General features: G+C 47.6%; 1 protein-coding gene across 2 annotated transcripts in view; it reads left to right on the forward strand.

The window, feature by feature from the left end:
* Positions 1-18,358, forward strand: part of MAP4K2 (mitogen-activated protein kinase kinase kinase kinase 2) — a 1,208,607-nt gene that overhangs the window by 967,626 nt on the left and 222,623 nt on the right. For both annotated transcript variants that reach the window (XM_069645028.1, XM_069645029.1), the window contains 2 exons: positions 8,869-8,972; positions 9,409-9,586. In XM_069645028.1, the coding sequence (XP_069501129.1) occupies positions 8,869-8,972; positions 9,409-9,586 (282 nt within the window). The remainder of the gene's footprint in view (positions 1-8,868; positions 8,973-9,408; positions 9,587-18,358) is intronic.

The raw sequence follows: 18,358 nt of genomic DNA on the forward strand, positions 1-18,358 counted from the left end.
CATTCTTCCACTCCCTTTATTCTAGGATTGGCCCCTATGTAGACTGCACAGTGATTTGGGGGGGCGATCACAATTGCACGTTGGACCCCCTGAAGGACAGGTCTGACTCTAAGCACTCCCGCCCTTCCCCCCCAGCCAAAGTACTCTCTAAACTAATAACCCAACTGGCACTATGTGACCTGTGGAGGGAGCGGAACCCGGAGGAAAGAGAATATTCCTTCTTCTCCCCACCTCACAAGGTCCATACCAGATTGGACTATATCTTAATAAGCCAGGGGCAGCTTGATAGGTTTGGGGATGCACGTTACCTGCCCAGGGTGCTGTCAGACCACTCTCCCATGCAAGCCACCTGGGAGGTATACCCCCCTAGACCCCCAGTTCCCACGTGGAGACTTAGAGCGGAGGCCTTATTGGACACAGCCTTTAGAGAACATATAAGAGACAGCACAGAGGAGTACTGGCATAGCAACTTAGATAGCGTGGACTACATCGGAACAGCTTGGGAGGCTTATAAAGTGGTTATGAGAGGTGAGATGATTGCCACAATTGGGGGTACCCTGAAGTCCATCACAACCTCCCTAGTGGGCGCTGAAAGAGAACTGAGGGTGCTGGAGGGTGGGGCAGACTCGACCCCGGAACATATACAGAAAATTACTGAATTGAGACAGGCCTGCCTGGCTCACTGGGAGTCGCTGGGAAAACTGAGCTTCGCTAAATATTCCGAAAGAACGCACGCACTGGGGGACAAACCTGGTAAACTATTAGCTTGGCTCTACAAAAGAGAAGTCCCCAGGTCACCCATTTGCTCCATACTCAGACCAGATGGCACCACTGCACATACCCAAGAAGAGATTAACTTGGTCTTCTCCGAGTTCTACCGAGAACTCTACTCCAAATCCCCGCCCCCCACCGACACTGAAATAGAGGATGCCCTGAGCAGCATAGTGCTACCTTCACTAGATGCCCAGACGGCCGAGGCCCTAGAGGAGCCAATTACCCCAGATGAGGTGTTAGCCATAATCAGATCCTTACCAACCGGAAAGGCGCCAGGCGCAGATGGCATGCCAGGGGAATTTTATAAGACATATGACGACGCCCTCGCCCCAATGCTAGCACGGGTGTTCAATGAGGCATATGAGCGTGGCACCCTCCCTGACTCCATGAGGGAGGCCATAATAATCCCTTTGCTAAAACCTGGGAAGGATGGAACAGACTGCGGGTCTTATAGACCACTTTCTATGCTAAATGTGGACTGCAAAATTTTAACAGCACTTCTTGCGAATAGGCTGCGCAGAGCGATCCCCCAGCTGATCCACAAAGACCAGACTGGCTACGTACCGGGGCGCTCTATTACCGAAAACCTGCGTAGGTTGCACCACATCATATACGCCACTGAGCATAACCCCCGAAAATACGCGGTGGCGTCATTGGACGCCACCAAAGCCTTCGATTCGGTGAGATGGGAGTGGTTGTATGCTACTATGGGCAAAATGGGGATCGGGCCCGCCTTCCTGAAATGGACCCAATTGGTCTACGCCTGCCCCACCGCCAGAGTGCGCACCAACAGGACGTATTCTGATAAATGGCCCCTCCACAGAGGCACCCGACAAGGATGTCCACTGTCCCCTATGCTCTATATTATTGCGGCTGAGCAGGTAGCGGCGTATCTCCGACAAGAATATGGTGACGGTGGCATTGAACTGGATGGGGTGACTCATCTTGTGTCCATGTACGCAGACGACATGCTGCTATACCTTCACAATCCAGAGCACCTCCTGCCCTACATACTAGAGACCCTAGAATGTTTTCATAAACTCACGGGCATTAGGATCAACAAGGAAAAATCATGTCTCTACCCCTTGGCTGCTTTACACAGGGACGAACTGGGATCCCTACCCCCACTAGACCTTAAATGGCAGCCGACTTCCTTCAGATACCTTGGTGTCACCATACACCGCAACCCCAGCACGGAACATATCCTTAATACAGTCAGAGCCAAAGACTCCATTGAAAAGTCCATGGTCTTTTGGGGGAAACTCCCGCTATCGGTGGCGGGGAGAGCGGGCCTACTCAAGATGGTTGCACTCCCACGTCTACTGCATTTCTTCACCAACGTTCCCTTCAACATTTCCCCCTCCTTTTTCAGAGACCTGAACAAACTTTGTAGAAGATTCCTCTGGCAGGGGAGTAGGCACAGAGTAGCGCTTGAAAATCTCCAAAGACCCTATGAGAGGGGGGGGCTGAAGGTCCCTAATTTCGAGCTGTATTACTTGGCCAGCCAGCTTAGACATGTGACACAATGGATGGCCGACGAAACCACCATTGACACCCGACTTCTCCAGCCAGCCCTGCCTACCTCGCTACTTAGGGACACATTGTGGGTTGGAAGGGAGACACTAGGGCATTACCCTTATCTAGTTAAACTGGGGACCCAGCTCTGGAGGCGTGCCTGCGTAAAAGTGGGGGCGGCGGACCCGTTCTCCCCGCAGATTCCCATCGCCGCAATCATGGCCAAACACCCGTGGGGACACAAGGAAATACGCACCCTATGGGAACCTTGGGGGGTGGCGGTGCTAGGAGACCTCACCAGTGAACAGGAACTAATGTTGTTTATCGACCTCAGTGAATCTACAGGCCTACCCACAGGCCAGTTTCTGCTCCACAGGGCAGTACTCCAAGCCATAAAGAAGAGATGGCCGGAAGCCGCAAACCAGTTCATAGAAAACGAGACCGTAGAGTCCATGCTTGACACTGCTGAGGGAGGCCACGAAACCTCCAGACTATATGAGGCGCTGCTGCAGGGCACAACCACAAACGAACTCAAATGCAAGAACAGATGGGAGACCGAACTGGGTAGAGAGTTTGAAGATAAAACATGGGAAAAGATAACCCACTACCACAAAAAAATATCTAGGAATGCCCGCCTACAGCTCATACAACTCTACATTACTAATAGAGCCTACCTCACACCAGAAGCCATATCCAGGTTCAGGGGAGCCACAGTTCAGACATGCCCCAAATGCAACACGCCAAAGGCCGGAATGACCCACATGTTCTGGGGTTGTCCCTCTATTCAAAAGTTCTGGGCCCAAGTGAAGGAAAAGGTAGCACATGCTGAAATAGTAATAGACATTCTTGACCCAGCAGCCTGCATATTGGGTAGCTATACGAGAAACAGCAAAAACAAACCCCTCAACAAGCTCAGGGACTTAATATACATAACGGCGAAAAGACGTATAGCTATGAGCTGGAAAAGCGCAAGAGGCCCGAGTGAAGCCAGTTGGTGGGCCGATCTCAAAAGATGGATAACGGCCGAGACTGCTGCTTGGGAAACCGCAATCCAAGTACAGAGATTAGAATCTAGTGAAGAACTACTCCGGTGGGTGGCATTAACTGTGCCGCTGCTCCACCCAGCAGCGCGAGAGAGCGCTTCGGAATGCTCTGACAGTCCAGGTCCGTCGATGGTCTAAAACAAAGATTGGAGTTCTAACTGTGGTCTCGGGAGAAATGGGTGGGGAGGGAGGGGGGAATTTGTTTTATGTTCCTTTGAAGTACTCATGTGGCATTGATCGACCATTGATTTTCTGTGTATATTTTGTTGTAAAAGTTAATAAAGAAATTTAAATAAAAAAAAAAAAAAAAGGAAGGTGGATAAATTAGTAAAGACATTTCATTTGTTCTCTAGAATATATCAATCCAGCTGTTATGTCTTGATGGTCGTGCAGATATATGGAACCTCCGTCCCCAAGTACCGCACGAGCAGAAGTGAAAACCACTACTCATGCAATCTTTGAGGCCACAGGTGTAGAGTGTCGTCAGCCTGGAATCGGGAACGCTGGAAAAACCCCTGGACCACTGTAAGGCAAGGAATGGTTAGGTTACACACAGTGACTAAATGGAATGCACAAGACAACTTAGGTTATAACCAAGGGTTTACCTAATTTAGATGGAGGGTGAATTGAGTGGAAAGCGAAGCAAAGCTTCTAAGGGGGCGGCGGCAGCAGCAGGCTGTTAAAGTTCTAATAACACTCTGGGAGGCACCTGAATCGCTGTACAGAGTAGTGTGGCTGATCCTTAGGCAGTCCAGTATACAAAGCAAGGTCGAGAGCCAGAAGAATGACAAAGCCGAGGGAGTCCAGTCTCATTCAAATAACGATGCAAGAGGTCGAATTCCAGAAGACAGAATGGTTGCGGATGAATCCAAGGGAAATGACAAAGGTAGTCCGTGAAACGTTCCGAGGTCGTAAATATCAGGAATTCCAAAAACACAAAACGCCAAACAGAGGTCCGAAGAACTCGGCTGTGAAGCGTTTCTCCCATGTTCTCCTGCTCTATTGGAATGCAAGAGCATGGTCACATGACACGGAACGCGGGACTGTGTGTGGAGCGTCACGTGACCCGCGATGTAATCAGAGACTGCTTCCTGACCACGTGACGCGGGGAACTCCGTGCTCTCGTGTAATGCCGGTGGCTATGGGAAAGACGCCACGGCAAGTGCCAATGCAGGAAAGGCCGCAACGAACCTGGTTTGCCAGCTGTGAAATCCCATTTTCTGGCGAGCCGCTGCTGCCGCCGTTGGGTACGTGAATGAGAATGGGCAATGCTGGGAGTTTGGTGTGACGGTGATGTGTGTGCAGACATGACACCAACGCAGCTGGGAAGACCTTAGGGGTAATGAAAGGACTTAGAGATTCATTAAGGGCATCAGTGGTGTTATACAAAGCGGACATTGAGGGAAGATATCTGTGTTTGCTGCTGCCAATGGAACACCAATTAATCACCTTTGCAACGGTTTATGCACCTAATACAGGTCAGGGGACTTTTTAGCGGGAGGTCGTTAGCAAGCTAGAAGGTTCTGCAAGTGGGGAAATAATACTTACGTTAGATTTTAATATGGCCTGAGAACCTAAGGTAGACAGGAGTGGAGGTGGGGAGAAAGGATTAGTACAACCCTCATAGGTGTTAAAAAGAAGTTTTGAAAACATAACATTGCAGGATGTATGGCGGATGAAGAGGGGGGACGAAAAGGGGTATATGTGTTTCTCACACATATATCAATCCTTCTCCAGAATAGATTACTCGTGGGTATCGGCTAAATTAATGGGGGAAGTGAAAGAAATAGAGGTGGGATCTATAGCTCTGTCGGATCATGCCCCCAAATGGTTCAGTTTAAAGATATGGGACTGTGGGCCTCATTACGAGTCCAGCGGTAACCGAGGCGGTAAAACCGCCTGGTTACCGCCGGACTCATATTACCATTCCGCCTCCGTGATTCCCGGAATTACTGGGGCATTACAACCCCGGTTTCCTGGGAATCACGGAGGCGGAATGGTGTTAATCCCCATTCCCATTGAGTCCTATGGGACTCAATGGGAATGGGGATCATGGAAAGACCGGCAGCATCTCGTAATGCTGCCGGTGTTTCCTCGTCCGCCTGCAGGCGGGCGGTGTTAAACCCGCCAGGTCAGACCTGGTGGGAACATCACCTCCCGCCTGCAGGAGTCGGGATCAGGCGGTCCAGAAACAACGGTGGCGGCGGGTTTACCGCCACCGTTATTTCCGTAACGCCTGATTTGTAATGAGGCCCTGTGTGTTGGGTTGTAGGCTTGGACATTCCCTAGGGAATTATTACAGGATGAAGGAACGGCTGAGGAAATAAGACTTAAAATAGAAGAATATTTCTCTACTAACAGCAATCAGTCGGTCTCGCCTGAGGGAATATGGGATGCTTTTAAAGCAGTGATTTGAGGAGACCTTATAGCACTTAAAGTTCGGCTGGAGAAACAGGGCAAAGATGGAAGTGGATCTTGAGACCCAAGTGCAGGATACCCAAATAGCTATTGCTAATCATAGAACAAGGCCATTATCCAATCAATTGAAGGAGTTAAATAGTCAGCTGAATATTGCGGACTCGGAGAGCAGAGAGATCTTTGCTGTTAACTAAACAAAGATACTACGTCCGTGCTAACAAAGCGGATAAATTGCTGGCCCAACAATTGAAGGGAATAGAGGCTGCGAAGCTGATACAGCGAATATCACAGCCCGACAGGTCAATAGTCACCGGGACATAACCAAAACTTTCGCTCAATACTATGAATTATTATATGCGTCAAGTCACCCTGATTATCAAGAGATACAACGCTACATGGGTGAGATAAATATGCCCAAAATAACATCAGAGGAGCGGGAGAATCTAGATAGGGAAATTAGTGAGGAGGAGGTGATGGAGGCAATAAAAAGAGTGTTACCAATAAACAAAGCACCCGGATCAGATGGGTTTGCTGCAACTTTTTATAAGAAATATACAAGGCAGTTGGCCCAATATTAAGGGAATTATTTCATACAATATCGGTCAACGGGGCAGTGACAGCTACTATGTCGAAGGCGAAGGTAGTGGTCTTTGGAAAACCCGGGAAAGACCCGACGAAATGCGGGTCATATAGACCCATTGCCCTACTAAACATTGAAGCAAAGCTGTTTACTAGCATCTTGGCAACAAGATTAGCGCAGCTTCTGCCTGATTTGATGCATATGGATCAATCAGGGACTTTGGATAACATCAAGAAGATTACCCATTTAATTGAAAAAATGTATATAAAACCGATTGCTGCAGTTTTAGTGTCTTTAGATGCCGAAAAGATGTTTGAACGCGTATAAGGGCCTTTTTTATTTTTTGCCATGGAACAGATGGGAATGGGGACCAAGTTTATTCAGATGGTGTGGTGTGACTATCGAGCTCCCACGATACGGTTGGCAATTAACAAACAAGTTTCTCGTAGCTTAAAAGTAGCTAGGGGCACTCGACAGGGGTGCCTGCTTTCGCCACTCCTATATGCTATATATCTGGAATCATTCTTACATAGAATCAGAGCGAGAGAGACCATACAGGGTATCACATTTGGGGGAGAGGAGCATACGATCATGGCCTTCGTAGATGACATGCTGCTGACATTACTGGAACCTGAACGATGGATGCCAGCAATTTTGGAAGAATTGGCTGACGTTGAACGGGTGGCAGGTCTTAAGGTCAATATGGGGAAATCAGAGCTTTTGGAATTAGGTTTATCCACTCAACAGGAGGAGACTCTGTCCTCAAATTTGGTGTTTAAAGTGGCGCATAGTTCTATCAGATATTTGGGGATTAACATAACAAAGAAAGTTTCCCAGCTGTTCGATAGTAATTACTCATAATTACTGCAGCAGGTGAAGGAGGATTTTGGATAATGGACTCAGCTACAAATTTCATGGCTAGGAAGGATAGCTACTATTAAAATGGTTTCTCTCGCGAGGTGACTCTATAAATTCCAAGCTCTTCCAGTTAAAGTTCCTTTGTCTTATTTTAAGGTATTGAATAAAGAGGTTAGGAGATTTCTTTGTCGAAATAAAGCCCTCAGAGTGGCATTTCAAACTTTGATGGCATCCAGAGAAAGTGGGGGAGTGGGCTTGCCGAATCTTGAACAATATTATGAGGCTGCACAGCTACGGGGACTCCGGGAATGGTTTACGGGGGGATACTAAGAAATCATGGGTAAAATGGATAGGGCAGTGGCTGGGTGCACATTGGAAGGCGTATTGAGGCTATACAGACACAACAGGCCTTTTAATACGCAGACTAGCCAGGTTCTTGCCGCGATTTTTGATATATGGGATTGCCTAAAAGATAAAGTAGCTTTGTCCACACGCCCATCACCATTTACTCCATTATTTGGGAACCCACAATTTCATCCAGGGACGATACAGGGTACGTTTCAACAGTGGCGGAAAGTAGGCTGCACAAAGATGCATGATATGAGGGGACATTTATTCCTTTGAGGAATGCAAATAACTACTGGGTCTTTCGGAAGAAGATAGGTTGGACTACTACCAACTGAGTCATTGGGAGCCTGATCTGGTGGGCAAGAAGCTGCGGGGAGAGAGCTCACTACACTTGAAACATATATTACCACATATTCAGGGAATAGACAATTGGTATCAAAGTTATATTTGATACTGATAGAAGAAAAAAAGGGACAGGCTTGGGGGTATATGCACAAATGGGAAAAGACTCTGGGGACAGACCTACCGAGAAATTATTGGGAACATCTATGGAAAATCATCCCCAAATTAACAAGGTCTCTCCAGATAAGGGAAGCGTTGTATAGGATCATGTCCCAATGGCACTTCACCCCTGAAAAACTACACAAAATGTTCCCGACTTCCACAGATGGATGTTGGCGAGGTTGTGGATGGAAAGGCGGCATATATGATGGGATGCCCAAATCTGAGGAAGTTACGAATCAGATTTAAAAATGTGGTTTCCACGGTAGTAGTAGGGACACTTAAGGAATGGATGTGTGGTCTGTTTGATCCGGAGAATAGTTTAACCAAACAAAATTCAAAACAAGGCTTTCATGTTAATGGTAATAGCTGCATGGTTGGTCATCGCAAGTGCTTGCAAACAGAAAAAGTCGCCAGGGGTTAGAAACTAGTTAATTAAACTGTGGGGGGGTTCATCGCCTTGGAGTGGTTGACATATAACCTTCATGGAGAACAGGAGAAATGACAACAAGAATGGGCGGTGGGTTTGGACTATCTCAATGGTGACTTTGTACAGCAATGGTGTCCACATAATATAAGGATATTGAACATTATGTAAGCTAGAATACTTGTTGCCAAATTGAACAAGTGAAAAATGTTATGCTGACTCTGCCTGGGGGTGGGAGAGGGGAGGTGGGAGAAGTGGGGAAGTGGGAGTTGGGTGACAGGGGGGAGGATAAAGATGTTTATTTGAAAAATGTTAATAAAAATATATTTTTTTTAAAAAAGGTATCAAGCTTCAAAACCAGTGTTGAAGGAAATTAACATCCTCTTCTCACTTGTTCTTTCCAGTGAGGAATCCTTATTCTGGAAGCACGTTCCTCTGTGCAGCCCTTCCTGGAAGCACTGCTCTCCTGCAGTGGTACGAGCCTCTGCAGAAATTTATGTTGCTCAAGGTAATATATGGTAGGAACCAAGCAAAAGTGGTTGGAAAGAAAAGGAGGCGATTTCGAACACAGAGAAGGATGTGGCACAAGCTTTGCTTGGACGAGGTTCATGCTGCTAGTATGATAAGTGTACAGCTTTAGCAGTGTATTGCCTGGAGAAGACACACATGTCTGTGAATATATAACATTCAAAGAGATTTGCGGTGAGAAAGCTTAGACTCCTGGATTCGTACAGCACTGACTAGGCACTGCTGAGGAGGCGATCCCATGTATGAGATGGGGGTCCTACAGCACAAAATAGAAATGGTTCTTAATGGAAGAATAATCAGTTTGCTGGGTAGGAGCTCGCATTGAGGGGGGTCCCATAGCATTGCTGAGAAAAAGTTCACACTGCGGTTTCTCGCTTGTGGTCTGCTGTTGTGACAGGCCTGCTTTTGTATTTCAGCATTTCCCCATTGCGTTGCCTGTGCCCTTGGCGCTGTTTGAGCTTCTGGTAGTGGATGGGGAGGATTACCCACAGGTCTGCATTGGAGCCAGCAGGACCTGTCACCCCACACAGGAACTCCAATTTAACATTGTCCGTCTAAATGCCTCGTCAACACTCAGCATGGAGTACCAAGCAGGTATTTTTTTAATTGCTACTTGTTTTCCTCATTTGCATGGGATTGCCCCAGACACCTTTGAAGTAGAGGTCCTAAAGCAGAGCAGGGATCCAGCCAATAGAACCTTCCTTGGATTGTGGCCTTACTTGCAGACACATTCCTTCCATAGATTCATCTTCTTTAAAATGTCTTTGGGACACAGTCTCAACTTTAACGTTTTTCAGCTTGACAAAAGGCAGCACTTATGGTTTCGGGCCTGCTTCCTCTCAGCTCCTTGGTGCCCCTTTGTCCCAGAAGTGATTTCATCTACATAAATACCCAGAGTCATACCTTTTTTCCGCATCAACACGCACAACATGTTTTTTTTTTTTTACTAAAGCTACGTTTATGGAGTTTTCCTAAGTATGGCTTTAAGGCCAGTGACAGATTTGGGCATACTCTTAAGTGTGCCTGGGAAAGGACTATGACAAGGACGACTGCCGGTCATGCCTTTTCATGCACTCCAATGCCTTCAAGGAGTTGAAAGACGAGCTTGTTTTGTCAGAGAGTGGTAGAAACAGTTTGGTGACTTGGAACCCTCGCTCTAAATCAACTCTTTACACAGACACATCTCAAGAAACGCTTCTTTTTGTTTGAGGATGTTGAGAAAGAAAAGAAGGAAAAGAGGAGCCACGACCATTCATGGAGCGAGTCCTCTTACTCAAGAACCCACAGCTGAGAATCGCACGAGTCGCTTATTTGTGCTTCATCCTCCACTCCAGATGAGTATGAAGTATGTAGGGTCGCAGTGCTCAACCGCTGGAAATGCCAGCCATTTCCGCCAAGGACAGCTCAGCCCTTAGAAAGCATCACTTACCACCCAAAGGACTGGCGTCATCGGTGCCACTGAAGTGATGGCCCTTCCAGCTCCTATGGCTTTATAGTCATTAGCGAGGACCCAGTGGAGGAAGACTGGCACAGGAGCACTGACAGGCCAGCCTTCTTTGGAAAACTTAGTGGCATCTCAGAGGAGGATTCGGAAGAAGAGTAATGTTAGCAGGTATTTTCAGAACCAGCACAATGGGGGGGTTCTGAGAGGCCCACAAAGTCGGTGAGCACGGATGTTGACACTTAGTCTAGCCAAACTCTCACAGGTAACATGTGCAGAGCAGTAAGGCATAATTCAGAAGCTATGGGGCGGTGTGCAAGTACAGTTGACAACTATAGAAACGGAAGCAGCACAAAGGAGCACAAAAACCAAAAACGATTTGGTGTTAAAAATACATGCATAAAAACAAACGTATACTACGCACTGCAAAACACTCCAATCTACACATATATACACTGTCAGCAATACCAAAATGGAACTACACAACACTTTACCCTCCAACACAATCAAAAACAATTCAACAACGCAATGTGCAATTGTAATATTGATATGATATGGCATTTATAACACGCCTATACACAAGTGTTTCAAGGCACGACGAGGCAAGGGATGGGAACAGAGGGAAGACAGAGACAGCGATCATACTAGGCCAGGTGTCATTCAGATCACGCAACTGCACGGGAAGGGGGAAGGGGAAAAGTGCAGGGGGAAGGGGGAGGGGACAGTGCAGTACATGGGATAATAGAATAAATAAATAGTAAGTAAAAAGTGCGGCCAGCTGGTGGCAAGTGCAAGGGTAAGTGCAGACATCAGGTGTCAAGTCCTGGAAGTGGGACTGTAAGGACACAGAAAACAGTCCCCAAGTGCGGGGGTTGCCAGGAGTCAGTGCAGGTATGCGACTGACTGGGGAGGGGACCCGGGCCCAAGGTCAGAGGGTGGCCAGGTAACCAGTGCTGTTTCAGTTTCAGCCAGGAATTTCAGCAGGGGAGAGGAGGAGAGAAAGCAGAAGCAAAGAGAAAGGTTTTGAGGTGCTTTCCGAACCGGAGATAGTTCTCCTCAATTTTCAGGGAGGCTGTTCCAGAGGGAGGCCCCAGCCGAGAAAAGAAATCGACCCCCAACTCATTGCTTGGAGAAGCGACTGACCCTGAGGGAGTTGGAGGCGGATGAGCAAAGAGTTCGAGAAGGAAGATATTTAGGAAGAGAGAGTTGAAGGTATTGAGGCCCCAGGCACCAGAAGGCCTTCTGGACAATGCAGAGGGTTAATATTAAAGTAACAAGACAAATGCATTTAAAATATATAGTTCACAGACACCCAACCTATTCAGTCCTTTTTGCAGTTAAGTAAACTGTCCAATGGTTAAAAAGAGTCAATGTTAAGATGAGTACCTAGTTGGGGGTTAGGGGATCCAAATCCCCCTGCACAAGTGTTGCCAAGGCCAAAAGAGTATGGCTTTTAAAGGCACCTCTTGTAGAAAAACAGTAAGTAAAGGTAGGGCTTCCCCACCACTTTATGGATTACCAGGGGACCCTTGGCTAGAAACCAACCTTTCAAGCTAGAAAAAGACCTCTTAATCTGATTTTCTAGGCATCTGCGCCTAGGTTATCCAGAATCACTGGGGACACGTACTTCAGGCATTGATTCTGAAGAGAGAGGTTAAGGGGTGACAGGTGGAGTAGCTGAAGATGTTGTCAGGATTGGATCCAGCTACACAGCATTTACAATCTCCAGTTCTCAGATGGTCTGAAAGACCTGCAGCTAGATCAGCCAGCTTCTTTGGCACAACAGCCATAGCGAGTTTGGATTCCCACGACTCAGATGTAGAAGGGCGGCAAAGAAATCCCTGTCAGAGGCAGCAGGCCTGACTCGTGGCGTCAGCAAGAAACAGGCACCAGGAAGGCCCCCTCTTCACAGTTGACAGCAGCAGCATTGTTCCTGGGCCACAAGTCGATCTACAGGGTCTCAATCTCCAACTCATGACAACCACCATAGGACAACCACCATAGCAAAGGAGAGGCCTTGGTAGAGGAGATACTGCCCACAGGATGTTCTTGGGACACTTTTGATGGGCACTGGTTGCAGGTTTCTGGAGCAGGATGCAGGTGTCATGAGCTGTTGGACACACCCCTTCTGGACCTCCTGGTCCTTGACACATCGGAGCTTACACTCCGTGCTACTTCCAACATGGCCGTTAAGCACCAAATGCTGTCTCCCAGCCTTTACGTCCGATGCAGCACGTCCTATAAAGTAGCCACGCCCATGCGGGCCTGCGCGTGTCAACGCTACTGATTGCTGTGGCAGGACGTGTGCTCCGTAGGTTCGCTTTCGCGGTACTCAGTTTATTCCTGGTTCCCGGTCCTCGCCTATATTCTCAACCCACCTTTCCTGTCATCCTTCCCGACTCCGTGTACCCGCCTCCGAGTACACTTCTTGTTCTCTGGACTTCCTGGACGTTTCCTCGATCCCGAACACTGAAGCTGAACGAACGCTGGAAGCCGACGACGGCCGAGCGGGGTTATATAAAACCCGAACCGTAAAGAAGAAGGCTCCTCCCAAAGATACCGGCAAGCAGCGAAAACAGCTGGGAAAAGGGGAAACCTGTGACAGATTGAGACGCCCCTAACTGAAGACAATACAGATATGGAGGCGGCCATTCAAGATCTTATGCACGGCATGCAAGAACTAACGACCGAATTACAAAACCTAAAGGCAGAAAATGCCGCGTTAAAGCAATTAGTCTTATCCCGAGACTCCGCCGCGAAGGAAAGTGTACTATTGGGCGGCTTTGTTGACAAATACGATGGGTCTGCAAAAGATCTTTGTGGATTCCTTGATTCCTGTCTGGTCCACTTTACCTTTAAGCCTTATTATTTTTCTACTCCCAGGGCTAATGTGGGCTTTATCATCTCACACCTTTCCGGGAATGTATTAACCTGGGGCACACCTTTAGTTAATGCCAGAGATGCCCTCCTGGATGATTATGATGGGTTCATTCAAGCCCTTAAGACCATGTTTGACCGCCCAGAACAGGTTTACACCGCTCAGGAGCGTCTACTCGATTTCCAACAGGGCTCTCAGGACATGCTCACATATGTAACATGATTTAAGCAAATGGCTAAAGAAGCAGATTGGTCCTCAGAAGCCTGCTTCACTCTTTTTCGTAGAGGCCCAAATGAAGACATCACGGATGAACTAGCCCGAGTTGCTCGCCCAAGTTAATTCCAAGCCCTTATGGATCTCGCTCTACAGATTGACTTCCGCATCCAGGAAAGAAAAGCAGAGAAAAAGAAGACCAGGTTGCCCTTCCAGAAGAACCCTATGGAGACATCCTCGAAGTCGGAGCTGGTTCCTGTCCCTAGTAACGAACCCAAACCCATGCAACTTTTGTGGACCCATCCCCCCACAAGAGAGAATGCGAAGGATCCATACAGGCTTATGCATGTATTGCGCCTCGGACAAACATTTAGTGAGAGAGTGTCCTATAGCTCCTCCTCGGCGTTCGTGAAACGCCAGCTCCCGATCCTAGATGGAGCACAGTTTCGGGAGAGTGATGTTTGCTCCACATCTATTCCATCCTTGAACTCTCCTGGACAAAACTATCTGGTGATTTTACAGGCTTTTCTATCCCCATCCAAGAAGGAAACCTACCCCATTCTGGCACTGGTGGACTGTGGAGCTATGGGAATATTTATAGATCAAGACTGGGTCTTTAAACACCATATTCCATACGAATCCCGGGATATCATGTAGCCTGTAGAAGCAATTGATGGAAGACCCCTCTCTTCAGGACCCATAACCCTTCAAACCAAGGAAATTGAGCTCGCAATAAACCACCATTGAGAGAAGATAAAGTTTGACATCATTAAGTCCGCCCATTACCCAAGGGTTTTGGGAATGCCCTGGCTACAGAGACACAACACTTACATCAATTGGACAGCAGGATCCTTATTTCTGGGTTCCGAATATTGCATGTCTCATTGCTTACTCCCGGATCCCGTTCTGACACCATCGGAAGGAGTTTCAGCAAATCATCAGGGGCCGCTCACGCTCTCAAATATCATCCATTTTCCCGAAATCTATCAGGAATATTCTGTGTTCTCTTCTGCTATTGTTCAAGCCTTACCTCCTCATAGACCAGAAGACTGTGCTATTGATACCGAACCTTCAGCTGTGATCCCCTTTGAAAGGATGTTCATCCTATCCGAACCTGAAAAGAAGGCCCTCCGTGAGTACCTAGATACAAACCTTGAAAATGGCACCATACGACCATCCGAATCCCCAGCCGGAGCCTCACTGTTTTTTGTTCCTAAAAAGGACACCAATGAGCTCAGACCTTGTCTTGATTATCAAGGTTTAGATCAGTGTACACTCAAGGATCGCTATCCATTGCCCTTGATCTCAGATATCTTGGAAGCTGTAAGAGGAGCCGTAATCTTCACTAAGTTGGATCTCAGAGGTGCCTACCATCTGATCTGTATTAGATAAGGAGACGAATGGAAGACAGCCTTTAGAACACCTGTTGGTCATTTTGAGTACTTGGTCATGCCCTTCGGACTTGCAAATGCCCCAGCGGTCTTCCAACGCTTCATGGATCGGGTATTTTCAGACATGCTATTCCTCTTTGTCATCGTGTATCTGGACGACATCTTGATATTCTCTAAGGACCATCTGAAGCATGAAGAGCATGTTAAGGCAGTGTTACAACGGCTACGCGAAAACAAACTCCTAGCAAAACCCGAGAAGTGTCTTTTTCATGTTTCTACTGTTCATTATCTAGGATTTGTCCTTAGTCCAGACAGTATTGGAATGGATCAAACCAAGGTAAAGGCCATACTGTCTTGGCCGACTCCGACTACTGTGAAACAGATTCAATCCTTCCTGGGGTTAGCCAACTTCTACCGGAAATTCATACCCTCCTTTTCTGAGATAGTTCAACCGATCATAGCCTTGTTGAAAAAAGGCTCCCTTCCATTAGACAACAGCCCAAGAGGAGGCATTCCAACGGCTAAAAATTGAGTTTACACAAGCTCCCATCCTGGCTCAACCTGACATCAACCGAACCTTCCTAGTAGAGACAGACGCCTCTAACTTCGCCATTGGAGCGGTTCTAAAACAAGAATTTGATGATGGCCTAGAACATCCTATTGCTTATTTTTCACGGACGTTAACTCCCAGTGAAACCCATTACTCTGTTTTAGAAAAAGAACTGCTAGCCATCCGCCAAGCCTTCACAGAGTGGCGTCATTTACTTCTAGGAGCAAAACATCCAGTCCAGGTACGCACAGACCACCGTAACCTTCAAGTATTACAGGCCTTGGAATGTAGGAATAGCCGACAAGCCCGTTGGGCCTTCTTCTTTGCCCAATATCAGTTCCAAATTCATCACGTCCCTGGAACACAGAATTTGATTGCTGACGCCTTATCTCGACGTCCTGACTACAAAACCCTTGAAGACCGCTCGTTCCCTAAAATGTTCCCACACACGATATTCGTGGCTCAAGCAAAGAGCCTCCTAGACGAGGTTTGAATACAAACACAGTCCTCTGAACTATGGGAAGAATATTCAGGAAAGAACCGATGGAATCTCGGAACTAAGGATGGATACCTTTTCAAGGATAAGAGCTTAGTCATCCCCACACAGAAACTACAGCAAAGGGTATTAAATCTCTGCCACGATACCCGTCACTCTGGACATCGTGGTATTACAAACACCCTCCATCTTCTACAGAGACAATTCTGATGGCCGAGAATGAAGTCTGACATAAGGCTGTTCATTCAAGCCTGTGCAGTCTGCAGTCAAAACAAGCATGCCAACAAGAGACCGGCGGGCCTCCTACTTCAGCCCTCACTACCAACAAGGCCCTGGGAAATTATTGCTACAGACTTCATTGTGGAACTACCACCTTCCAGGGGGTATACAACTATCATGGTCACCATAGATCTATTCACTCATATGGCTCATTTTACACCCTTACATAAACTACCCTCTTCCTCGGAACTAGCTGGAATCTTTCTGGAACACATGTTTAGACTCCATGGACTCACTTCCAAGATTATATCAGACAGAGGGTCTCAATACATATCTCACTTTTGGAAACACCTCTGCCGAATACTGGGAATACAACGTACCCTCTCTTCAGGGTATCATCCACAGACTAATGGGGCTACCGAACGTGTGAACCAAACCCTGGAACGATATCTCTGTTGTTTCACTACCAAGGTCCAGGACGATTGGTCACTTCTAATACCTCTGGCCGAATTCTCTTACAATAATTCGGACCATTTGGCTCTCAAGACCAGCCCTTTCTTCTGTAGTCAAGGGTTCAACCCTTCAGTGCTACCTTCCATCCTCCCACACCCTACACCTGTCCCTACAGTTGATTCATGGATCGAAACACTGACCAATGTACAAAAAGAAGCCAAGGAGCAGTTAGAAAAGGCTCGGACTCATACCAAGTATTACGCAGATTCCAAATGAGGACCAGGGCCCTCCTATGCAGTTGGAGATAAGGTATGGTTGTCCTCGAGACTACTGCCAAGACATCTACGACCAAATAAACTGGCACCCCGGTATTATGGGCCCTTTTCCATAAAAGAAGTCATTAACCCAGTGGCTTTTTGACTCAAATTACCAGATTCCTGGAGGAGAATTCACCCAGTTTTCCATACTTCTCTGATGAAACCATACATCCGGACTTTCCGGAAAAACCTCAGACCCAATCCTGTACTAGTCAATGACCAACTAGAATATGAGGTCTCCAGAATATGTGACTCTAGATATAAGCATGGTCAGCTCCAATACTTGGTGGAATGGAAAGGATATCCTCCCAGTGAACGCACTTGGGAACCAATCTCAAACTTAAATATCCCCAGGTTTCTCAAGAGGTTCCATCTCATGCACCCGGGCAAACCAGGCGGGACGGGGTTTCGGAGGAGGCATGCTTCATGAGACGTCAGACACGCCCCTTCTGGACCTCCTGGTCCTTGACACATCGGGGCTTACACTCTGTGCTACTTCCAACATGGCCGTTAAGCACCAAACGCTGCCTCCCAGCCTTTACGTCCGATGCAGCACATCCTATAAAGTAGCCACGCCCCTGCGCGCCCACGCGTCTCAACACTACTGATTGCTGTGGCATGACGTGTGCTTCGTAAGTTCGCTTTCGCAGTACTCTGTTTATTCCTGGTTCCCGGTCCCTCCGTCTTCTCCTATATTCTCAACCCCCCTTTCCTGTCATCCTTCCGGACTCCGTGTACCCGCCTCCGAGTACACTTCTTGTTCCCTGGACTTCCTGGACGTTGCCTCGATCCCGGACACTGAAGCTGAACGAACGCTGGAAGCCGACGACGGCCGAGCGGGGTTATATAAAACCTGAACCGTAAAGAAGAAGACTCCTCCCAAAGATACCGGCAAGCAGCAAAAACAGGTGAGAAAAGGGGAAACCTGTGACAGCAGGACCATTTGTTTGCACCAGTCCAAGGGAAGAATGCAGGTCTAATTTGGTCTCAGTTAGAGCAGCCAGAGTTCACCAGGAGTTGTCTTGGATAATGCTGGTTTCCATAGCAGCAATCTTACAGGTCTTTAGTGCCGACTCATCTTCTTCTGGCTCTTGTTTCCATTGGTCGACCTTGAGAATAGCAGCAAAGTTCCTCTTTTTATTCAAAATCATCCAGGTTGGGGGTTATCCAGCCAACCAATAGCAAGGATCTGCACCATTCAAACAAGTAAGGGCTGTCCAATCATGGACACCCACAAACCCCATATCTGCAGAGCAACAGATACTTCCTGGCAGGGCTCTGTATTGGGGGGACTAGGCAACCCAATCCAGACCAATTAAGCCCCAAAAAGGCTTTAGCCAGGGAATCAGAGCTGAATCAGAGAAGTGCATATGGGGTTTCCAGGCTTGAGAGGACAGGCAGACTGGCG

This window comes from Ambystoma mexicanum, chromosome 2p (assembly GCF_040938575.1).
Source record: "Ambystoma mexicanum isolate Mex_15411 chromosome 2p, UKY_AmexF1_1, whole genome shotgun sequence".
NCBI classification, from domain to species: Eukaryota; Metazoa; Chordata; class Amphibia; order Caudata; family Ambystomatidae; genus Ambystoma; species Ambystoma mexicanum.